The sequence below is a fragment of the Python bivittatus genome, unplaced genomic scaffold (genome assembly GCF_059951505.1).
Source record: "Python bivittatus isolate LINGU-HERP-01145 unplaced genomic scaffold, Pbiv_v1 ctg000330_np1212, whole genome shotgun sequence".
NCBI classification, from domain to species: Eukaryota; Metazoa; Chordata; class Lepidosauria; order Squamata; family Pythonidae; genus Python; species Python bivittatus.
In genome coordinates this window covers 21,456,014-21,482,699 of record NW_028277058.1, presented here as the reverse complement: position 1 = coordinate 21,482,699, position 26,686 = coordinate 21,456,014, and the positions used below count along the sequence as shown (strand labels likewise).

At 38.6% G+C, this 26,686-nt stretch overlaps 1 protein-coding gene across 3 annotated transcripts in view; it reads left to right on the top strand.

Moving 5' to 3' along the window:
* Positions 1 to 5,786: 5,786 nt before the first annotated feature.
* Positions 5,787 to 26,686, top strand: part of ZFC3H1 (zinc finger C3H1-type containing) — a 46,078-nt gene continuing 25,178 nt past the window's right edge. For 2 of the 3 annotated variants that reach the window (XR_003084102.2, XM_015891555.3), the window contains exons 1-13: positions 5,787 to 6,490; positions 9,741 to 10,154; positions 11,915 to 11,964; positions 12,224 to 12,422; positions 12,602 to 12,828; positions 18,634 to 18,757; positions 19,978 to 20,075; positions 21,086 to 21,289; positions 22,309 to 22,473; positions 22,797 to 22,934; positions 23,787 to 23,905; positions 24,141 to 24,287; positions 26,470 to 26,644. Coding sequence is in view for 2 of the 3 variants with exons in the window: in XM_015891555.3 (XP_015747041.1) it covers positions 5,935 to 6,490; positions 9,741 to 10,154; positions 11,915 to 11,964; positions 12,224 to 12,422; positions 12,602 to 12,828; positions 18,634 to 18,757; positions 19,978 to 20,075; positions 21,086 to 21,289; positions 22,309 to 22,473; positions 22,797 to 22,934; positions 23,787 to 23,905; positions 24,141 to 24,287; positions 26,470 to 26,644 (2,616 nt within the window). In the remaining variant the exon portion in view is untranslated. The remainder of the gene's footprint in view (positions 6,491 to 9,740; positions 10,155 to 11,914; positions 11,965 to 12,223; positions 12,423 to 12,601; positions 12,829 to 18,633; positions 18,758 to 19,977; positions 20,076 to 21,085; positions 21,290 to 22,308; positions 22,474 to 22,796; positions 22,935 to 23,786; positions 23,906 to 24,140; positions 24,288 to 26,469; positions 26,645 to 26,686) is intronic. The other variant, XM_007422941.3, reaches the window with a different exon arrangement.

Genomic DNA, 26,686 nt, shown 5'->3' with positions numbered 1-26,686 from the left:
GGACAGATTGTTCGCCTGGCCCCTCCTTTTTGGGGTGCCACAGGGTTCTACTCTCTACCCTCCACTTCAACATCTACATGAAACTGCTAGGGGAGACCATCCACCAGTTTGGGATTCAGTATGGTGATGATACCCAATTATATCTCTCAACCCCAGGCCAACCAAATGAGGTTGTCAAAATTCTGTCCAGTGTCTGGAGGCTGTGTGGATTTGGATGGAAAAGAACTGTCTCTCAGTCCTATCAAGCTGAGTGGCTGTGGGTGTTTTGGCCACCCAGATCTGGGGATATCCCATCTCTGACCTTGGGGTTGCACTTTCCTATTCAAGAGTGGTACACAATCTAGAGGTCTTCCTGGAGTCATAGCTCCTACTTGATGAGCAGGTGGCAGCTGTGGCCAGGAAGGCCTTTGCACAGATTCATGTGGTGCGTCAGTTGCACCCTTTCATAGATCAGGAGACAGATCACTCATGCCCTGGTCACCTCTTGGCTTGACTACTGCAATATGTTTTTACATGGGTTGCCCTTGAAGAACACCTGGAAACTTCAACTGGTCCAGAATGCAGAAGTGCAGGCTGTGATGTGCATGCCTTAGGATGCCCATGTAGCACCTCTGCTTTGCAACTTGTAGCGGTTGCAGGTTTGCGTGTTCAGAGTGCTTGCCGTTACCTATAAAGCCGTTCATGGCATAGGGCCTGCTTACTTGAGAGACCACCTGTCTCCCATTAAACAAGGCCTCTATCAGAATCCTGGAAGCACAACTTCTCTGTCATAGCTCCACAAATATTTTTTGTGGAGAAAAATATTTTTTATGAATTGATGGTATTCATCCTAAATCTTTCATGACAAGGACGGAGAACCTGTGTGCCTCCAGTTATGGTTAGAACACATGACATTCTTTACCATAATCCATACTTGTTGGAGTTGTAGAGAATCATTATGTGGAGAGCCCACATAATCTGCACCTGTTTTATTATTACCCCAATCCTATTCCATCCTGATTCTAAATGATTCATATAAAATTGCACAAAATGTATTGGAACAGTGAATCATGTTTATACTGGTATTAAAAGGGGTTAATCCTTAGCCTGCATGTAACTCAGGAGAAGAGGAAGTCTACTACTAGTCTCCCAGTTCAATGTGGGACTTCAGTGTGTCTCTCCAGTCTCTCATTTTAAAGATATTTTTATTGTTCAAATAGTGAAATACAAAGGAAAAAAGTCTACATTAGATAATGACAGTAGAATAAATCAAAGAGAAACAACTAGTAAACATAAATTTTAAAAATTGTGAGAAAACTTTCACATTATTATGCTTGATCTCTGTCAAAAAACCTTTCTGACTTTCTGAGCCCACCCAGAGTAAGTGAAGCCAAACATTTGATATTGTCCTTCTTTAAGGTTTTGAGAGATAAAATGGGTTTGATAAATATTTATTTATTAAACTTGTCCCTGCCCATCTCCTCCCAGTGGGGGACTCTGGGCAGCTTACAACATATTAAAACACTAAATAAATATACAATTAAAATTTCCCTTAAAATTCCTAACCCCCTTCCTAAAGTAGGCCCTGCTCACTTATGGAGCAATGCCACATCATGTATTCACCATGCCTTCAAACTGATGGAAATTGTATATCCCAATTGTATAGGAATTTATTCTTAAACATCCCCCTTTGCCCCTTGTCACTAATAGTGGTTATGGTATATTTCATGGTCTGGAAAAATGATAAGGTGAGCTAGTGTAAGAGTGAGCTACAGTGGGGCAAAAAAGTATATCCTCGGCCACCAATTGTGCAGGTTCTCCCACTTAAAAAGATGAGAAAGGCCTGTAATTTTCATCATAGGTATGACCTCAACTATGAGAGACAAAATGGGGGAAAAAATCCAGAAAATCACATTGTCTGATTTTTAAAGAATTTATTTGCAAATCATGGTGGAAAATAAGTATTTGGTCAATATCAAAAGTTCATCTCAATACTTTGTTATATATCCTTTGTTGGCAATGACAGAGGTCAAACATTTTCTGTAAGTCTTCACAAGGTTTTCACACACTGTTGCTGGTATTTTGGCCCATTCCTCCATGCAGACCTCCTCTAGAGCAGTGATGTTTTGGGGCTGTCGCTGGGCAACACGGACTTTCAACTCCCTCCAAAGGTTTTCCATGGAGTTGAGATCTGGAGACTGGCTAGGCCACTCCAGACCTTGAAATGCTTCTTACAAAGCCACTCCTTCGTTGCCTGGGCAGTGTGTTTGGGATCATTGTCATGCTGAAAGACACAGCCACATTTCATCTTCAATGCCCTTGCTGATGGAAGGAGGTGTTCACTCAAAATCTCACAATACATGGCCCCATTCATTCTTTCCTTTACACAGATCAGTTGTCCTGGTCCCTTTGCAGAAAAACAGCCCCAAAGCATGATGTTTCCACCCCCATGCTTCACAGTAGGTATGGTGTTCTTTGGATGCAACTCAGCATTCTCTCTCCTCCAAACATGACGAGTTGAGTTTAGACCAAAACGTTCTACTTTGGTTTCATCTGACCATATGACATTCTCCCAATCCTCTTCTGGATCATCCAAATGCTCTCTAGCAAATTTCAGACGGGCCTGGACATGTACTAGCTTAAGCAGGGGGACACATCTGGCACTGCAGGATTTGAGTCCCTGGCAGCGTAGTGTGTTACTGATGGTAGCCTTTGTTACTTTGGTCCCAGCTCTCTTCAGGTCATTCACTAGGTCCCCCCGTGTGGTTCTGGGATTTTTGCTCACTGTTCTTGTGATCATTTTGACCCCACAGGGTGAGATCTTGCATGGAGCCCCAGATCAAGGGAGATTATCAGCAGTCTTGTATGTCTTCCATTTTCTAATTATTGCTCCCACAGTTGATTTCTTCACACCAAGCTGCTTGCCTCTTGCAGATTCAGTCTTCCCAGCCTGGTGCAGGTCTACAACTTTGTTTCTGGTGTCCTTCAACAGCTCTTTGGTCTTGGCCATAGTGGAGTTTGGAGTGTGACTGTTTGAGGTTGTGGACAGGTGTCTTTTATACTGATAACAAGGTCAAACAGGTGCCATTACTACAGGTAACAAGTGGAGGACAGAGGAGCCTCTTAAAGTAGTTGTTACAGGTCTGTGAGAGCCAGACATCTTGCTTGTTTGTAGGTGACCAAATACTTATTTTCCACCATGATTTGCAAATAAATTCTTTAAAAATCAGACAATGTGATTTTCTGGATTTTTTTTCTCATTTTGTCTCTCATAGTTGAGGTCATACCTATGATGAAAATTACAGGCCTCTCTCATCTTTTTAAGTGGGAGAACTTGCACAATTGGTGGCTGACGAAATACTTTTTTGCCGCACTGTATGTGTGAAAAAGCAAGTTCATGGAAAATTGTGGCTATATACATATTCACAAGCCATGGTTTGTTTATGGTTAGTTAATTAAACTATAGTTGCCTTGGTTTACACATATGCAAAGTAATAATCATTGTTTACTTAGTACAATATGGGAACTCAAGTTATTGTTAGGGCCGGTCAAGTCCCCTTAACTGTAGTATAAATATATTCAGGGAATCATTTTTATATGACATTGCCTTCATCTCATCCCTAGCTCACAACTGAAGCACTTTAGTGTTATATTTTGTTGTTTCAGTTTTAAAATACTGTAGCATTTTCCCTTTTCTCCTGACACAATTTTTGCCATGGACACAGTTTAGCACACATCATTAATGTTGCAGCTGATGACATATGAAGGGTTAAGAGCTACTCAGTTTCTATTGGATATTTTAGGCTGATATGGGCCTAATTTATTTAAACTAGTAACCCTCCTCTCCAGCTCTGGTCATTTTGTCTTCAGTTGCAAAGAGACTAGAAAGTTGGTTTCCAATACCAAACTGCTTGTCAGGATTTATGCAGACTCCTTATATGCACTAGTTTAGCATTCTTTTGAAAGAGTACAAGGTTAGTTTTTAAACATAGGCTGAGCAGTATTTTGAAAGTGTGTTAGACCTCTTTCAGGATAAGTGAACTTTTGAGAAGGCTGATTTAAACTGAGAAAGACCCAAATTTTGCAAGTTTTATGTTGCTGGTTCTGCTACCAGAGAGAGCATTATAGGTTTGCTCCTGCTTTTGCTAACAAGGGGTTTATTGTAGCTGTATGTTTTATAGTTTGTATTACTTTAGTGATAGGTGTGCAATTTTGCCTACCCCTACACCATTTTGACTACTCCACAGGCTACTTCCAGGTGCTGCTATTCCCTGGCAATGCTAATCAAGAACAAAGTGTGCTTATTATCATTTGCTCCTTCTGTTTCACCTTATATTCTCCCCACAGACCTGGGCTAGTTTTTTGTCATGGGTTTAGCAAACTTTCAGAACAGCCCTAGACTCTCGTTCAAAAATAATCACAGGTGGTTACAGGCACATAGGAGAAGTTGGGTGAAACTGAAGCACAAGGGCAGCTCCCTCTTTCATCACCCCACATCTCTTGCACCTACAAGCTATTAGTTGGGCAACTTGGCAGGTGGCTAAACCCAGAATCTACACTTGATTATACTGGCCCATCCCTGCTTTTCCACATGTTAAATAAAATGATAGTAGTTTTTCTCACCAGTAGGTGATGTTGAGTAGGAGGGGAAACAAAGCCACAAGAATCATCCTTCATTTTCCTGAACTTGTCCCAGATTAACACAGGAAAGATAGCACCACTTACTAGCCTTGTTACTGAGGCTATGAGGGCAATTAAAAATATTCCAGAAAACTTTTCTGCTGGATTATGGACTGAAGGAAAGAAAGCACTTTAAAGAGTCCATCTGGTTGTGCATCCAAGTTTTCTACAGTGACTAGCCAGATACATACAAGAAGCCCAAAAGCAGGATATTACCCTAAACGTCCTGCTGTTTCTAGCAATTCCCATTTACAGGTACGTCATTGTTGAACCTGGCGAAGAAATAAAACTCTATACTGTATAATATTGGCTTTATGATTTAGACTCACAGGGTTGGAAGGGACCTCCGTGGTCTTCTAGTTCAACTCCCTGGATTTGAGCTGGAATTCTCAAATCATGGTCCTGACATCTTTCCTTGAAAACCTCCAGATCAGGCACAGACTCTAGGAAGCAGTCTGTTTAACAGCTCTGTCAGAAAATTCCTTCCTGATTTCAAGGTTGGATCTACCTCGGTAACGCTTCTGCTGCACCTGTTGGTTCTCGTCCTACCTTCGGGAGCTCTTAGAATAAAACTACACCCTTTTCCCGGTGACAGCCCTTTAAGTATTTGAAGAACGCTTTCATTTCTCCCTCTGGCTTTCTTTCTGGATTAAACACACCCAGTTTCTTTAACTGTTCTTATAGGATTCCGTCTCCATATTCTCCGGAATAAGACTAATCCTCATTTAAAGCTTCTGAGAGGGTAATTATTATCTCCACATTTTACAGCAGAGGGTTCCATAAATTAATTACGAACTATACAAAACCCACCGGTAAAGCTGAGTTCTGTCTTGTTCTGCATCTACGCCTAAATTAAGCTTTATGCGGGCTTTATTGGATCTTCAGCCACTCCTTTCCTCATAATTTTTATAGCAAGAACTACAATTGCCGTTAAAGGACCGTTATTATTTTTCAGTTCTTCGATGAAGTACTACGGACCTCCTCAATGTCCAGACCGCGGGGGACTACAATTCCCAACGTGCATTTCGCCGTCCCCTTTGTGATGTTCCACTCCCCCCGCTATCCTTTGAGGAAGGGGAAGAGTAGAGAAAGCTAGATCTCGCGAGAGTCTTGCGAGCAAAGGGGAAGGGTGGTGTTTCGCGTACAAGTTTGGGGTCTGACTGGGCCGTCGCGCCACTTCTGAAAGACACCGAAAGTGAGTGCTACGTTTGTGGGCGGGCCAGCCCGAGGCGCTTTCTTCTGCGTCTGCGGCCCAGTTAGCGCTGAGTAACTCCTATGGCGGCTCCTGCGGCTGAGGAGAAGGCGGCGACCCCGAGCGACCTCTCTCCGAAAGAAGAAGGGGAGCTAGAGGACGGAGAAATCAGCGACGACGACAATAACGATGCGCCCCCTGAACCCAGCGGCAGAGACCGGGGTGGCGCCCGGGGTCCTTATGCTCGACGCAGGCCGCCTCCCGACCTGCGGAACAGCCTCCTGTCCTCGTCTCGCCGCTTCCCTCACTTGCGCCACCAGCCTCCCCCGGAACTCGGGCACATCCATGGGCATGGCGGAGGTGGCGGGTACCGACTCAAGGAGCCTTTCCGTCCCCAGCCGCCGCCTTCCTCGTCCTGCTCGCGGCTGCCACCCGGCCCGCACCCCGACGCCGGCCCAAGGCTCTCCTTCTGGGAACGCAGCCACAACGCGCTGGACCGGTTTCGTTTTCGAGGCAGGGCCTACCGGGGCGGAGGCCGCTGGGGTAGGAGCCGAGGTGGCAATTCCCCTGGAAAGCCGTCTGGAGGAGGTGGCGGATACAGCGGCAGCCAAGGCTGGAGGGAACCTTCGCCTCGGAAATGTATCCTTGTCACAACGGTTGCCTCTTGCTGCTGCTGTTTCATTTCGAGGGAAGGGGGAAGTGTGCGTGAGGCGACTTAAATTTGTTATCTTGGCTCGTTCAAGTCTGATTGTAAGTGTCGGTTAGCTTGGGCAAAGCGATAATTCTGGAGAAGTCCTTTTGCTCTCTCTGCTTGCTCAAGGTTGGGTGGAGACTATGGTGACGACATCATAAAGAGTCAAGAGCTTTCTAGTCACGGTGTAATGGAAGACCTAAATGCAGAGTTGTTGAGGTTTGCCGAGAATAATGGAACTTTTGCTCCCAACAGATCTGGAGGTCACCAGCTTGGGAAAGGCTGATTTTAAGACAGAGGAAATGTGCAAACATATGAATATTTTAAGGATATTTTGTAGAAAGGGGACATGTTTTCCTAGAAGTTAAATTGCTTGGAAATCTGGAGGATTGAACATTCATAGAAGAGAGATTGGAGAGAGATTAACTGCTTTAGTTAGTGAGCTTAATTTCACATTTAAACAGATTATTAGCTATTCAGTTTTGGGAGAGTTTAAGTGGTGGTCGTCATTGCATTGGTGCTAGGGAGCCTTTTCAGGTACTGCACCATTTTTTTAAAAAGTCCATTGGATATGTTTTACTTCTATATGATTAGGATTATTTTTAATTTATTATTTGTAAGTTTTCAAGTGTTTGGGGGAATAATTCAGGGAAGTTTAGTATGCTACTTTGTATACTATATTGATATCAGTATAATATTAATATGACTTCTAAACAGACAAGCAAAGGATTATACTGTAAATTACATAGCTAAGCCTGTGTTACTAAGAATATATTGTGGAGTATGTGACCTGCATTGACCCTAGTATGGTCACCATATTAACACATACATAATTCTGATACATAAATTTTTGCTGCTTTTGACTGGAGGCTGTTTACATCTATCTTTACATATGAAGGTGTATTTAAAGAGTTTGAGCTGGCATTGAATACCATTGCCAGGTATTGCTACAGCCACTGATATCTTCAGTATATATCACTTAAGCAAGTACAGATAGTCCTCACTTAACAACCACAATTGGGACTGGAATTTAGGTCGCTAAGTGATATGGTCATTAAGCAAATCATGTGACTGGACCCAATTTTACAACTTTTTTTGCAGTGGTCATTAAGTGAATCACGTAGTTCCCCATTGATTTTGCTTGCCAGAAGCTGGCTGGAAAGGTCACAAATGGTGATTGCATGACCCCGGGACACTGCAACCGTCGTAAGTGCAAGCTGGTTGCCAAGTGCCCAGATGGCAATCACTTGACCATGGGGGCGCTGCAACGGTCATAACTTTGGGCACCAGTTGTAAATCACCTTTTTAGCCCTGTCATAACTTCAGATGGTCATTAAATGAGGACTACCTGTAAAATTTTTGTTTGGATTGGTTTTAATTATGCAGTTTTATTCTTGTATCTAGGGAACAGAGTGTAGTTTTGGTCTGCATTCTAGTTTTACTTTTGCATTTCAAATACATAAAGCTGCATGAAGATATATCCAGAACTTTTAAGTAGCTGTTTTTGAGTGGGTGTTGTCTTGCTGTTTATTTTTGTTTTCTTATTTTGAATGAACGTACGTAAAGACTGTCTCAAACAACTGATGAGACTTCCTTATCTATTGCTGCATAAGCCTTTTATTTTTCATTTTCATACTTCTGAGGGTACACCTATGAATTCAGTTTTATTCAATAATCTTTTAAAATTGTAAAACTGCTTTAAGCAGATTTATGTGACCAGCTTGGCTTATGACAATTATTTTGATATTATGAATAGAATGGTCAGCTTAAATTCAGATACATTGTTGATATCTGAATTTGAAACTTTGCACAGCCACAAGGCCATCAGGTTGATAATTTGTAAAATGGGACAATTACATGCATTGCACTTGAAGATTAAATGATATGAAGTGATATGGTAGAGTTATGTAACCAAAAAGTAAAGATATAGTGCTTATTTCATAGATCCCTTCAAGTTGATTTAATATTGTAGCAATGCAGTTTTAGATTGTCTAAAAGTTAGTATTGGCTAACTTTTTCAACATGATCTAGAATTTTTCTTTGTGAGGCTACTGGCTAAACACCAATAAGCTGCTATCTCCCCCCCCCCCCAAATAGTTTTGACTTGAAATATTTTACTTGAAAGAGCCACGGGGTAGTTTAAAGTGCTCTAAACAAACTACAGCTATAAATGCAATTACAGTATAGGATACAATAAATGGAGATATAAAAAGAAGAAAACCTTAATGTAGCTCTTTCAAGTATTCAAAGCACTTCACACACATTTTCTTGCTATAACCCTTAGAATAAATAGTACTTATTTATTCTAAGCGTTATAGCACGTGTATACGTACAGAAGTGCTTCAATCTTTATCTTATACTTTATATTAAAGTATAAGATAAAGATTGAAGAACTTCTGTACGTCTTATCTTTCATTATTATCAAATAGCTAAGTCAGAAGGGACTCTTTTGTAAATTTCAAGCTTCCAATTTTCACCAGTTTAATTCCTCGTGTATAAAATCCTCTGGGCTATATTTCTTTAGTTCTTCTAAAATATATTTTAGCATGTCTTGTAATTGAAATTATATATAAGCAAAACCACTGAAAAGCATAAATGTGAACCATTGAAAAGTATAAATAGCAGCAGTTTTGAAAGCATATACTATAGTCAATATCTGCCAATATTGGAAGCCTAAGTTTGACTTAATAAATTTCCAATAATTAGAGTGCAAATAGACTGAGCTGTTTTTGTGTGTGAGATTAATTTGGATTACTGTGTTGCAGAATTATTTTGTAGCCTCATATCTTGGCGCTATGTCCAATAGTACTTTTTAGATCTGATTACTTGAGCAAATTCCTACATTCAAGCAGACTTCAAGAAAATATCACCTGGGATATGTACTGTTGCTAGATATACTTCAGATAAGAAATGATCAAGCGTGATTGTGGCACTATTTTTAGGGAATCTCTCCAAAGTACCAAAGAGGAAGCAGGTGTAATGCCAAGCCATTCAAATTTTCATTTAGGGTAAATAAATACAGAAGTACAGCATTTTCTTTGTATGTTAAACTCTGAAAATATTTTAGAATATATAATGGTGTGAAGATGCAGTTAGATCTCTCATTACAGAATATTGCATTAAAGTATCTGCATATTATCTTCATTGTAATGGTATACATAAATGTATGCTAGATAAATTCCTTAATAAATGAATCAGCCAAAACATTTGGGAGGTCTCCATCTCGCAAGCAGAACTATTCTTCTAAAAATGATAACTCAGTTGAAGAGAGTTTTGAGGATCTGTTGTTGAAATACAAGCAGATTCAACTAGAACTTGAATGTATTAATAAAGATGAGAAACTGGCTCTAAATAATAAAGAAGACAGTGCTCAACAAAGCAGTGATGAAGTGGCAAGTCCACAGGACCAAATAACAATTGAAAATGTCAGTATTACAAAAGAAGCTGTAAATGAAGTGTCTCCTGAGGAGAATAAAGTATTAACTTTTCAGGCATTTGAACTGAAACCTCTTAGGCAAAAACTGCCCACACTAGCTGAGAGGAGCAAGTTGAAAAAAGCAAAAGATGGAATAAAACAACATTCACAGAGATCTGACCTGGATACCAGTGAAGGTAACTATTTAACAAAAATTTTGATTATATAAAACCTTTTTGAAATGCTGAAATTTGATTCCTTCAGTTTTTAAAAATGTTTCTGCTTATACCAAAGTAAAGTTTAACTTGTATTCTTACCAGAAATAGTGTTTAGAAACTAAGCTTTTTGATTTATTAAAAATATTTGTATTTTCTGCTTGTGGGAACTAAGCCAGATACCAATTTAGAAAAAAAATAGTTGAAGTAAAATATATTAAATCTGTGTCATACAACTCACAAATCAAGAGTTCCTTTAATGTGGGCTGCATTCACACAACCAACTAGGCTTAGGTTATTTTAACTTTAGTTTACTGAATTAAGCCAGTTGGTTGCGTTTGCACAGCATCTCATGCCACAAAAACAATAACAAAGGTTAAAATTAACCAAGTTTAGTGTGTTATATGAACACCGTGAAGCTCTCTTTTCCTCTTTCCTGAACATCATTTACCCAGGAGCTTGTAGAAGAAATAGTATTGATAGTACATATTGAAAGAAAATGCAACAGTTTTTCCTGAATGCTCTATTGTGTTGGCAGTCATCCATTTTTCTGTTTTACCATTGGAAAGCCTATGTGACCCAGATGAGGCTTTGTTTATCAGGTGTAGTTCTCTTTGTCATCTGGACACATATACCTTGAAAATAGTTCCAATTTTTAACCATGGTTAGTAGAATGAGGTGCAATTGGTTACACTGAAAGTATAGCTAAGCTCTAAATTATGATTTGCAAATCACAGTAGCTGAGTCCCCACTTTGTGTTGTTGAAAGAAACAAAGTATAAAAATAGATGACCAGTAATTGAAAGCATCTATAGTGTTGCTTTGGTGTTGATCTTCAACTATTTATTCTGATGAGGAGTTTGAAACCTTCCTCCTGAACTCTTTTACTATTCTGCTGATATTTTTCAAATTTGAAGTTGGCTACCAACTTCAAATTAGTACTGCAAGAATTAGTTAATTGGGAGATACAGGTAGTCTTCGCTTAATTACCCTAAGTGGGACCGGAATTTCCATCGCTAAGTGAGGCAGTCATTAGGCGAAACTTCATGGGACTGTACCACTTAGTGATGGCAGTTTTGGTAGTCTCGGTTGCAGTCATTAGGCCAGGACCTCATGCTTCTCCTGCCCTGTCGTGCTCACCTCTGCCTCAACTCCCCCCACCTACCTATCTCCCCCCATCTCTGCCCTTTTGGCTGCCCTGCACTCCACTGCCCCTGCCACCCCCACTGCCCTGCACTCTGCCCTGCATCCCTGCCGCCCTAACTCTTGGAGATGTTCTAGTCCAACCCCTGCCCAGTGCAAGAATCCTCATGCTATTCTGGACAAATAGCTGTCAAGTCTTTTCTTGAAAACCTCCAGTGATAGAAAATCCACAGCTTCAGGAGGTAGGCTGTTCCATCGCTTAATAGCTCTCACAGTCAGGAAATTCCTCAGTTCAAGTTTGGATCTCTCATTGTAAAGCTTCCACCCATTGGTTCTTGTGTTACCCTCAGGTGCTAGGGAGAATAAATCTACTCCCTCTTCCCTGTGACATCCCTTCATGTATTGGAAGACTGCTATCATGTCTCCCCCTTAGCCTTCTCTTATTTAAGCTAAACATACCAAGTTCCTTTTTTCTTTGTAGAATTTAGCTTCCAATCCTCTTGTCATCTTTGTTGCTCTTCTCTGCATATCTTAAATCAAGTTGTCTGAATGATATTGTCATTATAGTTAGAAAAATAGTGCTGTTCTCTCTTTTTCAAGCAGATGAAAAAGAACAAAAGCTTGACACTTCTGATGCTGCAGTAGAAAAGGTAAAAACGTGATGTTTTCACCACTAAAATAAAGAGCTTTAGCAAAATATAGATTTGCAATGTGTCTTAATTTGAAATTAAGTTCAGCTGAGTTTAATGGGGTAATTCCTAACAAATGCGTATAAGGTTCCAAGTTTGAAAAAAAAAAAGTCTGGTACTCTAACCTGTCTTAATGAGTTTATTCAGTGAAAATGTTTTGATAAATCTAGAATTGGAGGAAGGATTGAAGTGCTTATTTATCCTTTTATCCCTATAATAGAAACTGTTGGATGAAGAACAGGAAGTATCAGAGTTGCAGCTAAGACTACTTGCTCTTCAGTCTGCCAGTAAAAAGTGGCAGCAGAAAGAGCAGCAAGTAATGAAAGAAAGCAAAGAAAAACTAACAAAGGCAAAAACCATACAGCAAAGAGGCAAAATCAGTACAAAATCTCATTCTGCCAAAAAACCAAGTACTGCAGGTAAATATATACCTCGTAAGTGTATGTATGTAATGTATGTTTCAGTGTATGTAATGTTTAATATTTCACAAGCTACATTCTTGGTAGATTTTCTATGTTTTGGGGGAGAAATTAAAGTACAATTAAGTACTTTTGGGGAGAAATAAAAGTACAGTTAAGTAATGATCATTCTTTTAAAGCTAAGCAAGCTTTAAGAAAACAGCAGACAAAGGTATGGAAAAAACTACAGCAGCAAAAGGAACAGGAAAGGCGCCAGAAGGAGGAAGAGCAGTGGAAACAGGATGAAGAGGAGGAAAGAAGAAAAAGGGAAGAGGAAATTAGAAAAATCCGTGATCTCTCAAATCAAGAAGAACAGTATAATAGGTTCATGAAGCTGGTTGGTGGAAAGATGAGATCAAGAAGCAAGGTATGTACTAACATGCTACTGTTTCTAAGGAACACAGCACAGAAATATTTGTTGATGATATCACCTAAAATACTACTAGTTGTGTATTGATCATGTGCCTTTTTAAAATCCATACACTTGGAATCTTTTTTAGGCCGTGTATCATTAATTGGCTCAAACCTCCATCCCATTGGTTTTAAAATACATTTTAATAGATCCATCCTAGAAATATATAACCTGATGGCTGCCAGAATAATAAAAGGAAATTAGAAATAGGGAATACCATATAGTAAACATGCTAGACAGAAATTTATTATTAAAACCTTTTGAGATGTAGGAGATAAAATTAATTTTTAGATTTGTAACAGTGCCCAATTCAAAATGATTCTGGGAGGCACTCAATATTAAAAACAATGGAAAAAAACCCAGCAATTAACAAAAGATGAAAGTGACACAAAAGACTTAGCAGACCCATAACAACAACAGCATGCTTAAGGACCCAGACCATCCAAATGGCCTACAAGAAAATCCAGATTTTAAAGGCTTTTTTGAATAAGCTCAATGTGAGGTTCATGCAGATCTCAGGGGAATGCTGGTCTAGATTGGTAACAACAGTGCTAAGGCGTTGTAAATAAGAAATGTTTTATCCATCAAAATGTTAAATTGGTGTATTGCTTTAATGTGAATAACATTGCCAAGCATTATATTGATTACCAAAAGTAGTGTTAGTACTTTTATAAACCACATTTTCTTCTGAAGAAATATGTCCTAAGTATGTAACAGATGGAGATATTCTGTATTTTCATTAGGGAATAAAAGCAGTGACTGGGTGGAAGTTAGTGTTTTGTAGATTTTTTTTCCCCCCCTGTTGGTAGAAGTAGGAGGGAAGCGTTTTCCCCTCTTCCTCTCTTTAGGCCAGAATACATCCCAAAATCTGTGGCAGAAAGTTAGTGACATTTTGAAGCAATATTTGGGGGAAGAAACTACAGCAAATGTGTGTGTTTGGAGCGGGGAGCAAAGGGTAATTTTTGTCAAGTGGGCTTCTGTTTGCAAGTCACTGAGTTCCTCCCTGGGCATGTACACAGTTAGAAATTGTAGATATTCTAGAATCCCTGATCCTAGATTGTGTAATTCTAAGTGCTTCCATTCATACTGCATATGTATATACAGTCATATTTTGTGAGATGGGTGGCTATATAAATATAAATGGATGGATAAATAAATAAATATTAATGGTGATAAGGAATTCAGTTTAATGATTAAGGATGTGCTTCAAATGAAAAACACAATTTGGTTTTAAGCCAAGTTTAGGTCAGAAATGGCTAACTTTACCGTTCTAGAATTTACACTTCTCATAGTTGTGCTTTCCAGTATATGGTTGGCAGGCTTTATTTGAATGAATGACTATAATCTATACCAAGAGTCTTAAACACAAATTACAACAAATATTTCATGACACTCAGACCAAGGACTGCAACAATGATGCCTTTTTATATTTTGATGAAATGTTTTCAATGAGACAAAAATAAAGAAGATGCAGGAGTATCTCCATATGCCATTAAATATATTTTTACTATGAAACAGAGCTACTTTTTCACCTTTTAATTTTAGGCATTTAGCTGGCAGTGTTTTTCATTAACCAGAACACAAATATTTGGCTTTATATCCTGAGATGAAGCCAGTCTCGTGTTGCTTGCAATCAGCCAACATTGACCTCAATACATATTATTAATCTTCATAGATGGAAAAGTTGTTCATATGAATAGAATCATAAAATTGTGGAGTGGGAAGGGACCATCAGGGTCATGGCATCCAACTATCTGCAGTGTGCAGGAAAACCAAGTAAATCATCCTTGAGTGGTGGTTTTCCAGCTTCTTAAAAACTTCCAGAGATGAAAAACCCACAGCATTTATGGATTGACTTCCATTGTTGCACAGATCTTACTGTCAGGAAGTTTTTCCTTCTATTTAAATAGAATCTAGGTAGCAGCAACTTACACCCATTATTTCTGGACCAAATTTCTGTGGCAGTGGAAAATAGTTTCTGATCATCTTTGCATATATACCTGAGCATTGGTATCATGTCCCCTCAGTCATCTTTTCTCCAGACCAAACATGCAAGGTTCTTTCAGCCTGTAGTCATGGTGTGTGTGCATGTGTGTGTGCACATGTGCACATGCACGCACCTTCAAGTCAGCGTTGCTCTCTGGCAACTACCTGGACAAGTCCCTGCAGTTTTCTTGACAAGATTTCAGAAGTGGTTTTCCATTGCCTCCTTCCTAGGGCTGAGAGAGTGACTGGCTCAAGGTCATGCAGCTGGCTTTGTGCCTAAGGCAGGACTAGAACTCATGGTCTCCCAGTTTCTAGCCTGATACCTTAACCACTACACCAAACTGGCTCTCTCATCTTCACAGTACATGTCCTCAAATCCTTGTATCATCTTTGTCTCCTCTGAATCTGTTTTAAACTGTCAGTAGCCTTCTGGAAATGTGCCCAGAATTGTACACAGTACTTCAGGTGTAGTCTCACCAGTAGCTGGGAGTAAGGACTTAATGCATCTTTGTTGTTGTGCTTCTTCTAATACAGCCAGAATTACAGTAACCCTTCTAGCAGCTGTCTCATACTGCTGTTCCATATTTAGCTTGTTTTCAGTGACCACACCAAAGTCTTTCTCTGAAGTTGTGCTTCCAAGCCATGAATCCCTCATCATGTATGCATGCCTTATGTTTTTCCTGCCCATATCTTATATTTCCTCCTGCTGAAGAACATCTTGTTCCTCCCAATCTGGTCTTCCAGCCTGTCCAGATTAGATTGCAATCTCTTGTCATCCCAGGTTTTGACCAAACTCCCCAAATATGTGTCATCTGCACATTGATAAGCAACCTATCAATGCAGTTATCCAGATCATTGAATGATATGGGCCCCAAGACAGATCCTTGAGGGACCCCACTAGTTAGTGCTCTCCAACTTAATATAGAGTCATTAATGTTGACTCTCTTAGTGCAGTTAGACAGCCAGTTTTGAATCCACCTTGCTCTAGGGCCATCTATACCTTACTTTAACAGCTTGTCAGTGAGAATGTCATGCAGAAATTTGTCAGAAACTTGGCTGAAATTGAGGTAGATTATTCCCAAAGCATTCTCCTTGTTCACTAAAGTAGTTACTTTATTAAAGAAGGAGACAATATTTGTCTCATGCGATCAATTTTTGACGAAACCATGCTGATTCCTAACAATCGTGGCATTGTGTTCAAGATACTTACAAAAGGCCTTCTGTATTATCTGCTCTAACATTTTTTCCAGATATTAGTGGAACCATAATCCTGTCAAAGAGAAAGGCAATGTGTACTTCTGCAGAAGCACTTGTCAAGTTAGAGGGGCCATCCACCTATCCTGCCAGGCACATGAAGCAAAAATATGCTCATTATGCCTGTCCACAGCAGTAGATGTAGTTTAGCTTGGACAAGCAGTGGCTGGCAGAGAACAGGGGAAAGGCTGAGAAACTGGGCAGAAAGCTGCCTATTTCTAGGACATTAAATAAAGGCTCTGGGACTCAGGGACAGAATAGAGGAGTTGTGCCAGGCACTTGGTTTAGAAAGAGCATCTACATTATTTTGCCTGCTGGGCTGTGTCTGGAGCAGCAGGGAGGTTCAGATGGAAATAGAAGGGCTGTTAAAGGGAAGCCAGCCCTGCCCTGCTGGCAAGCCTTTCCCACAAGATGTCACTGGACCTTGCTACAACAGGGAAGTTTAGGTTTCTGCATCTCCCCACAGGAAGGGTAAGGCACACACCCGGTTGCTCTCTATATCTTTGTACATGGGAGCCAAAGCAGACCAGCCAGCTCTTTCAAGCTACCTCCATTTAAATAAATTCTTTAATTATTGTTGCAGGCCACAGAAATTAAGTGGGAGGATCAAGTGTGAGCCTAGAGTTTGAAGTGGATGATTGATATACAGTGGTACCTCGGGATACAAACTTAATGCGTTCCGTGACTCTGGGCATATCCCGAGTTGGTCATAACCCAACGCAAATTTCCCCATAGGGTTCAATGTAAATTCGGTTAATCCGTTCCGCCTTCCGAATTTGGTCGCACCCCGAAGCAAATTTTCCCATAAGGTTCAATATAATTACCGTTAATCCATTCTGGCGTCCGTGGACCACGCGTCGGGCGGGAGAACAGCCGGGCGCGACGCGGCGGGAAAAAGGCCGGGTGCTGCGCGGCGCGGCGGTAGAATGGCCGGGCGGGGCGCGGCGGGAGAACGGCCGCGGACCACGTGTCAGGGGCGGAAAAATGACTGTACCCCAAGGCGGAGTTCGCACATCGAGGTAAATTTTTGCGGCCGGAGCTGGTCGTAACCCGAAAAGTTCGTTAGTAGAGGCGTTCGTATCCTGAGGTACCACTGTAGATATGAAGTGATAGTTAATGGAATTTTTGTAGTAAGTTCTGCTAAATTATAATTGAATCCTACTCTCTTGGGAAGATATTATAGTACCTTCAGGACTTTCTGTACTGTGCAATTTAGATAATCTCTTGTGTATATTATTGCACGGGAACAGCAGCTGATAAATAAGAAAACAGTGGGTCTTACTCATAAGAAAAAAAATCTGGTCTAGTTTTAATGGTGGATTTTTCAGTGGATAGTCTTGAAGTATATCATTCCTGTATTCACAGAAGTTTCAGTATAAAGTATTATGCAAGTGATATTTGACATCTGATAGATAAAGCAAAATTTTGCACAAGGAAAGTTACAGACAAGAAATGTGCAATAGAGAATTTCTATTTATTAAATTTGTTTACTGCCCTGACTCCCAAAACTTTTCCATCTCTTGCTCTGTAATAACAAGCATTTTGGCTGCCTCTTTGGATTTATTTGTGCTGAATAACTGATATTAGTGTTAATACTAAAAGAGAAATGTTATAGTTTAAATGGGCCCACCTCCCATGTTCCTTATCTGAGATTCCTGCCACTTCCTGCTTAACGAATTATGATGACAACCAGGACTGTCTGGATTGCTGTCGCTAAGCAATGCAGTCATGTGACATTGCACTTTATGACCACATCGCTTAGCGATGGCAATCCTGGTCCCAATTGCCATCGTAACTCAAGGATTACCTGTATGTTCAGTTGTCTTGATAACGTGGATCGTTGCATTGCATTTTTTCAACTACCCAATCTAGCATCCCAGGTGTTACCTAGTTGTAAAATCTCTTTGATTCCCCTTGATTTAGAAAGCCACATTATTCATAGGTGCCTGTCAGTGCTGACTTTAACATTGGTAGCTCTGTTACATAATACTGCAAAATATTTTATTTGCCTGATTACATTTTGTTCTAAAGACTGAGAAATGAGTTGAACCTGTTTTGGAGCTGTGGATATAATTGAGAAATTGCTTTCTTAATTATTACAATATGATCTTGAGTGTTTGAAAAGACACTACTGTAGTTTTATGCTTTTATAACTTAAATAAATTGTTCAATAAATGTCATGAGATAAACTATTGTCAGTACAATAAATACAATAAAGCCAAGGGTGATCCATGTGTACCATATCCCAGAACTGGCAATCTAGTTCCCTTCAGAAATTTTGGTCTACAGTATCTATAATTTCTAATCATTGGCCATTTTGATCAGGCCTTATAGGAGTTGTAAGCAATAGTATGCAGAGAAAATCCATTTGCATAGCCCCATGATAGCCCTTTTTCCTGAAAGTCATTTGTGGTATGTCTGTTTGACAGTTCTATTAGTAGTCAAGAAGGCAAAACTGTATTCGATTGTTTGAAGTATATATATCTATATATATCTAGCTGATGAATATACTTTGTCTAGTCTTCAGATAAAGATTTGAGGCGGTCACTAGATAAGCAATCTACTGAGAGTGCAGGAGGGATTTATCAGTATGACAATTATGATGAAGTTGCTATGGACACAGAAAGTGAAACTAACTCACCTGGTGAGTGTTAATTTTTGTGGATTGTGCTATATTCCTAATAATGCCATTTTTGTATTTGTATTCCATATGCAATTAATACTGTATTATTATAATTACTGCATGCAGTACACTGAAATGATTTGTTGTTGTAAATAAAAAGTGCCTCAACAATTTTGAATTCGCACCAAGTGTCATGCAAAAACACACAAAAACACACTAGGAATAAGATAAGATAGGTTTAGGCATGTCAAGCCAAGGTAAAAAAAAAAAAAAAAGCCACAATGATAAACAAATAGTATACTATTGTATCACATTTTGATTTGTTGGTAAAAATAAACCATGGGTTCTTTTCCTTTTTTTCTAATAAATAACAAGCTTGCTCAACCCCATGTACTACATAACAAGAGACATAATTTGATACACAGATTTGGAAAAAAGCATTTCCTTAGCCTAACTTACCCTGAAGTGTTTTTGTAAGGATATATTGTTGTAGCCATGCAGTAAATGAAATAATAAGTATTTTCATTCAAGTATTTTCATTCAAAGCTCCAGCCTCTCCATTTCATCTTCACGCACACTCTTTGATCTTTGCTGGCAGTTTTATTTTTTTCATTGTTTTTTTCCCCTGCTCGTTGTAGACTATATTATTTAACTATGCTGTTCAGTATATTTATGGACAACTTTGTCTTGTCTCCCTGGACATATTAAAAATAGCTTCTTAGTTTGAATGATGTATTCAGATACTACAGTACGTTTTGTGCTGTCCCTGCTTATGTCTTCGTCTTCCTCTTTCAGTCCCTCAGTTCTATTCCTTCCATCTAATTGTTTGTTTTCTTTAAATCATGCCATAAACTATGTTGCAGACTTACTATGGAACAGATTTAGGATTCACTCTGTTAGGATTTTTTACTTTGTGGAAGGATGGATGGATGGATGGATACATATGTACATACATACATACTTGGAAATCTAACAGAAAGAATTTCAACATACAGTATGAAGCTGAATAATAGACATTTAAAAATAATTCTTAATTGAATCCTGATATTTTCCATATCTTTTTACGGAATGAGTGAATGAAAGAGAGGACTTTAAATTATGACATTTATGTTGGATAGTTATAATTTTCCTTCTTCCATCATGGCATGAATTAAAGTATATGACTATAGTAAGTAAAGATATTCCCTTAAATAAATTGGAGTTTGTAATAACAATCTTTTTTTCTGATAATTCTTTTGTAGCATCTTCTCCAGTACAGCCTCCTTATTTTGAATGTCCTGTTGGATACTTTCCTCCTGCTATTCAACAAATCTCACTGTCTCTTACACCACAGATTTCAGTAAGTGATAATACAAGGTGAAATTTTTGAAGTAGAAAAACCTGAAACTACAAGTATTCTTAGGCCTCCAAAATGCAGTTATGGAAGTTCTTTATCTTTTTTTGCACTGGTATGTTCATTTGGCTATCTTGGAAATTCTCCTTTAAAATAATTGTTGAAATAGGAGTTTTTCTAAAATAGCTTTTCTGTTCTCTCATTGCTTAAAACAACTACTAATGCCTACTGACAACAATCATCTCCCGTATTGTGTAATATCAAGTTGTGCTAGAAAAGTTTAATAAAATTATGTAATAATTATTTAACATTGGGTTTTGTAGCTTCATATCTTCTGAGGAGTGGCTGACTAAGTAGCACTCAATTTGCAGCTTCAAGATCACACTGCTAAAATTCCATAAGAAAATGGCAGATTTTTGGCAGTACAATTTCTCTTCCCCCTTATTTATTTATACACAAGATTTTTTTTAGACCAGTTACTTCTAAGGACTTGAGTTGGCTTATAGTTGAAACAAAGCAGAACAATTAAATTGAAAAACATAGCTACTATAAAGTAGCCTTATAGTAAACTCTTCATTATCTTCTATAAAGGGCAAAAGATTAATTGCATTCCTTACCTCAGTAGGCAATGTATTTCATAGTGTGGAGGCAGCCACCATTGAAGGGCTCCCATCTCTTTCACTTAATGTGGGGGCGGGGGGACTCTTAGTCTACCCCTAGAGGCCACACAGTACAGTCCTGTGAATATCTGAGTGCCAAATCATGTAAGGCCTTAAAGGGGATCACCATTTTGATATGGGTCCAGAAGCAAACTGATAACCAGTGCAGCAACCATGGTATCAGTGTAATGACGCTAGATCTATTACCCCCACTTAGTGGGTAAGGCAGCTACTGAATCTTCAAAGGCAGCTCCATGTAGAGTGTCTTAAAGCAGTTCATCTGTCAGGTGACAAGAACATACTGTTGGGGAATCCTGAGTAGCAGTAGCATGTATTTTTTCTTTAAATTTGTTTCAGACTCTACCACCAATTAGCCAATTGTACATGGAGGGTATTTCAACTGTCTCTCTGGAACCTCCACCACCTCTTCCTCCTCTTCCACCTGAAGAACCTGAACAGCCCCCGAAACCTCCATTTGCAGATGAAGAGGAGGAAGAAGAAATGTTACTGCGAGAAGAGCTACTTAAATCTTTAGCAAATAAACGAGCTTTCAAACCAGAGGTATTTAATAGGTTTTGAATATAGCCACTAGATGGCAGCCCTAGTACATCTTGATTTAGAATGTGTACTTTCCTTTTTTGTTTAGTTTTGGGAAAAGTAGGATGTATGTTAGAAACCAGACAAGATGATGAGTTGTTTAGACATTTAAAAAAAAATTTCTTCTGCATTTCAGCTATTACTAAGAATTTAAAAGAACTCTGCCATAAATCCTAATAGAATCAAGTTGCAAGCTGTAGAATCAAATTGGGTGTAGAAATGGATCTGTAGCTGGATGAAGACTAACAAGAATGACATTCAGCTAGCATTGTCCATCCTGGAAAAAGATCTGTGAAGTACCTTGCAGATTTTACAATGTAACTGAAAATATATTCTAACTTTGTTTTTTAACAGTTAGAAAACACAGTGCATTTACAGCAGCTCAGGTCTTTGAAGAGAAAAGGCTTTTCTGGTATTGGACATGTTGCTACAAAATATTGTGTGATCACGTGGTCATTCTGGGTAGTATGGGAAAGAAGCCTCATCCCTTAAAAGAGTTCAAGGCTGCTATAAATAAGCACCAACATTTTAAAGAATTTTTTAAAGTAGTAGAAAAAAAATTTGCTCATCCCTTAAAGCCTGTGAGGTAAATACAATTTTTGTATGTCCCTGAATCCAATCTTGTGATTTTTTTAAAAAATCAGAAGTCAAGTGGATTGGATTAGACATCTGTTTTTTGGAAAGACATCATAGTGGATCTAGCAGGATTGAAGTATTCAGTTTCTGAAAACTATCTGAATAATGTGGTTTTTTGGTGATTATCTGATTTTAGTCAAATGGCAGACATTATCAGAGTTGATGGGTAATGAAAGGTCTATAAGTTTCCTACTTTTAAATAATTGCACAAACCTTTACTCATATTGATACACAGAGAGACCCACAATGTGCTTCCATTTTTTATTGATTTAAATATATAGCCTTAAGAATAGTTTTAATACAATATTTAATAGCTTTTAATCACATTCTTTATTTTTTATTTTTAGGAAAACTCAAATAATAGCAGTCCACCTTCTCCACCTTTTTCCAATAATTCTCATTCTGTGCCAAGAAGCAATCTTTCAGCAGTCAGTATTAATACTGTATGTCAACCTCGTATAAAGAACACAAAAATCATTAGAGTACCAAGACCGCCTCGAACAGTCATTGCGGTAATGAAGCATTTTTAAATTTCTTCATATCTGAAAGTACATTATACATTGTCATATGAGGAAAGAGGCTAAAATTGAATATTTTGTTTTTTCTGTCTTCAGTTGGTAGTATAAGGAGGCTAGTGAAATGCTGATTTCAGATTTGGGTACAGTAAGGAGTGAGAAGTCAACATTACTGTAAAAATAGCTAGTAGTTAACATGCTCTTCTACTCTAACATAAACTGAAGTTCAGTGTACTGTTAAAAATTAAATAATACTAGATCTTGCTTGTGTCTTCAGTTGAAATGATTATATTCTGTGACTGATAAATTTATTTCTGCAGCTTCCAAAACACAAGTCAGTTGTTGTTACATTGAATGATTCAGATGACAGTGAGTCAGATGCAGAACAACCTAACTCAACTAGTAATGAATTTGGAGGCCTGGAATCTATGATCAAAGAAGCTAGAAGAACTGTGGAGGTAAATGGATGAGTGCTGGCATGTATGTTGTGTTTCTTTGAGGAAGGCATATATTTCTTACTCTATGTGTGGAGGTTTCATTATAGTGGGTTTTTTTTTTAAAAGAAAAACTTGTAAAATGGTTCTTCCTCTGAGCCTGTAAATAAAGTAAGCAATTTCAGAATCTTCTTCCAGAGAAGAGTCACTACTGAACTCTGGTTCTGCTTTCTGACAAACATTAAATTAAAAAAAAAGTTTTTAAAAGCCAAAAGTCCTTTTCATGTACTTACGACTTGCTTTCATGGTTCTGTGTTCTAGGTTATGGTAGTTGGCTGTTTTTTATGATCCCTTACCGGGAATATGAAAATTCCTTGGTCAGGAAATAAAACTTTCAGTTTCCTTCTGAACCATGTCATACTTGGAGCAGTTCAGCAGTTTTCAGAAGTATGCCTTCCAAACTTGAAGAGCTTTGAGGTGTTCTTGGGACGATCTGGTTGAAACAGGCAGTTTTGGAGTTGGACCACCCCTAGAATGGCACAGTCTGGAAAAAGATTTGGCATGGTCAGGAAAGAAATGAAGCATTCAAAGTTCTCCAGAACATAGTTTTGGAAAGGAGCCCTAAAATATTGGCCCTTCCCTCAGAGTGAGTTAGTCCTATCTTGCTGTCCTCCTGTCTACTAAATCCACATTCTTCAACCAAGCAGTCTCCACTTGTGTTGAAGTATAACCTAGAAGTTAGGGTTAGCATGTATGATCTGAAGGAAACCTGTAGGCCTGAAAAAGCTATTCAACATAAAAACTAATTCAAATTAACTTTTCTTCTGAAGTTGTAATACTCTATTATGGTTCCTTTATCGGGTCTTTTTGTTGCAGGCATCAAAACCCAAAGCACCTTTAAAGTCAGAAAAAGAAAATAATCCTGTGAGAACTCCTGAGGCTTTACCAGAAGATAAAAAAATAGAGTATAGACTTCTAAAAGAAGAGATTGCCAGGTATATTTAACATACTGTAACAAATAAGAAAACAAGCTTTTGTTTAAAATAATCTCCAAATTATTCCCCTTTCTGTATGAGTAGATTCATTTGGTCATTTTAGCTTATTTTAAATTCTGCTACTTGGGATTGGCTTATTTTTCAGAGATTTACTTTCTCTGAAAATTTGTTCTGATTTTTGCTGAATTTGTAATTTGAAACATGCACTTGAAAAATGTGTTTCGAATCTTTTTAGTCGGGAGAAACAGCGCTTGATAATACCTGAACCTTTGAAGACAAGTTCATCTCCAGTAAACTCTGATGTTGAAATTGATGGAGTTGGTAGGATAGCCATGGTAACAAAGCAAGTTACAGACGCAGAAGCAAAACTCAAAAAACACAAGTAAGACTTTTCACTGTGATGTCATCTCTGGTTTGTGGTTTAATGTGAAATGAAAGGTTAATCTTTTATATTCTGCTGTTTATTGCAAAATGTCTATAATCTGTCCTAGACAGATAGTTGCCCCTGGGCAGATGTCCATACCTTCTTTCTGGTTAATCTAAATGCATTCCTTTTAAGTTACCTTGAATTTGAGACCCTACTATTTTTTCATCCTAATAAGTTCTTTGTGATATTTATTGGGGTTGTCAACATAAAGGCTGGTAGGAGCCACAGACAACCCCATAAGATTTGACTGAGTACTCCAGCAACAGAATGGATGAAAAATCTGCCTGGGGCTTTTTCCTCTTTCCTTTAAAGTGAGAAAAGGATTGTGGATAATGTAGTCCTTGGAGGCTGGTCCAGTGGGGACATGTTAGGAAGTTGGAAGGTTCTTTCTTCCTTAATTCATTGGACCAGCCAGCCTTGGCTAGTCTTTATACAAGACTTATTTAAGAGGAAGGAAAAAGAGCAGGAAAAGAAGAATGAGGTTTTACTGACAGAGCTTAGTGTTGTGGTAACCACAGCTGGTGAGATTCCTGATGGAAAGGAGGAAGAGCAGTGCAGCTGGAGTGAATGTCTGATGGTCTACTCAAATGGAAATCTATATAAGAGTAATGCTGTGCAAAATGGTGTATATTGAGACTGTCACTGCTATACCCAAGTATCTTTCTCTAATGAGAAAATAGTCAGTTTACTGCAACCTGTGGAATATGTTCGTTTATATAGTTGCCAGTACACTCTGTGCTTGTGCGATTTACCTATAGTTTTGGGGCTTTTTTAACTGGAAAACGTGTGACTCTTAACTTATGGGAAACTAAATATTCCAATCTCCAGCAACTGGTTTTACAACTTTTTGGAACCATTGTATTGTTATAATTATAAATACAGTGGTACCTCGGGTCACAAATGCTTCTGTTCATGACCAATTCGGGTCACGAACAGCACCATTTGCAAAATTTTGCTTCCGTTCGCAAATGCCGGATCGGGTGACGAACAGGATCTGCGGCCATTTTCCCTGCCGTGACACGTGGTCGTGGCTTCCTGTAGGGAGGGGGACTCTCCCTCCAAGCAATAACCGCCTCCCCACCCGCCTTCCTGTCCTCCATGCCAGAAGTCGCGTCGAGCAAGGTTAGCGTTCTCTCTCTTCGTACTGTACTTTGTGTCATATTTTTGTGATTTAAAAAAAAAAAATACATATGGTTCAGAACAGATTAACTGTAATTACATTGAACCTTATGGGAAAATTTGATTCGGATCGCAACCAAAATCGGTTGGCGACCAAATTCGGAGGGGTCAGAATGGGTTAACCGTAATTACATTGAACCTTAAGGGAAAATTTGATTCGGGTCGCGACCAGAGTCGCGGAACGAATTAAGTTCGTGAACTGAGGTACTACTGTACTTGAATTTTGAAAATGGCAATACTTTTTTCATGCAACAGCATCACGTCCATATGTGCTATTCACTAAATGTTGGATGCTTCACTTTAAGTACTATTTGGCACTAAGTACTGTTTGACACTTTAAGATCAGTATTGACATTAAATTATTGGTACAACTTGACTATTAAAAAGCTGAGTAATTATGTAAACACATTTTGGAGAGTTCTGTCCCATAACATAACTTCCTACTAAATAGGATATGATAAAGTGTTAGACTTTGATTACTGTCCCTGTATCTTTTTTGTGTCATATATTTTGTGTCAGAGTTTATTTATGGACACATAGTTGCATTATTACAAAAAATATTTGTAGTAATGCTCCACTTTTTTTTTCCCTAAAAGAACAATATCCCATTTGGTAGGAATTGTGGTATATGCAAAGGTATGTAAAGCCAAGTAGATCTGTGTACCCTTCCATAATCAACTTTCTCAGCATTAGATACAAATTTTAGATCACAGTGTTGATTTTGGAGTTGGGTGGCCAATAAATTTAAATAATTCTTTGGATTACAATGGTTCACTGTGCCATTTCTTTATAGTTTTCACAGATTCCCCCCCCCCCAATTTTATGGTTGCATTCGGTTTTTAACTGCAGTCTGTTAATTGAAAGAAAATGTAACAATTTGTGAAAATACCTAAACTACTTTTGATGGTGGGTCTGATATTATAGAGCTTTTTTTATAGGATGTAACTGTTCTCTTTAGACTTCTCTTGATGAAGGATGAATCTGTGTTAAAACATCTTCTACAACAAGAGGCAAAGAAGAAAGAATCTGTTCGTCTTGCTGAAAGCAAGATTGCTAAACTTAATGAACAGCTACAAGCAACAGAAAAAGTGCTAAATGCTAATAAGATATTTTTAAAGAAACTTCAGGAACAAGTAAGTGTGTAAATAGGCCATATAGGAGTACTTTTAAAGAGT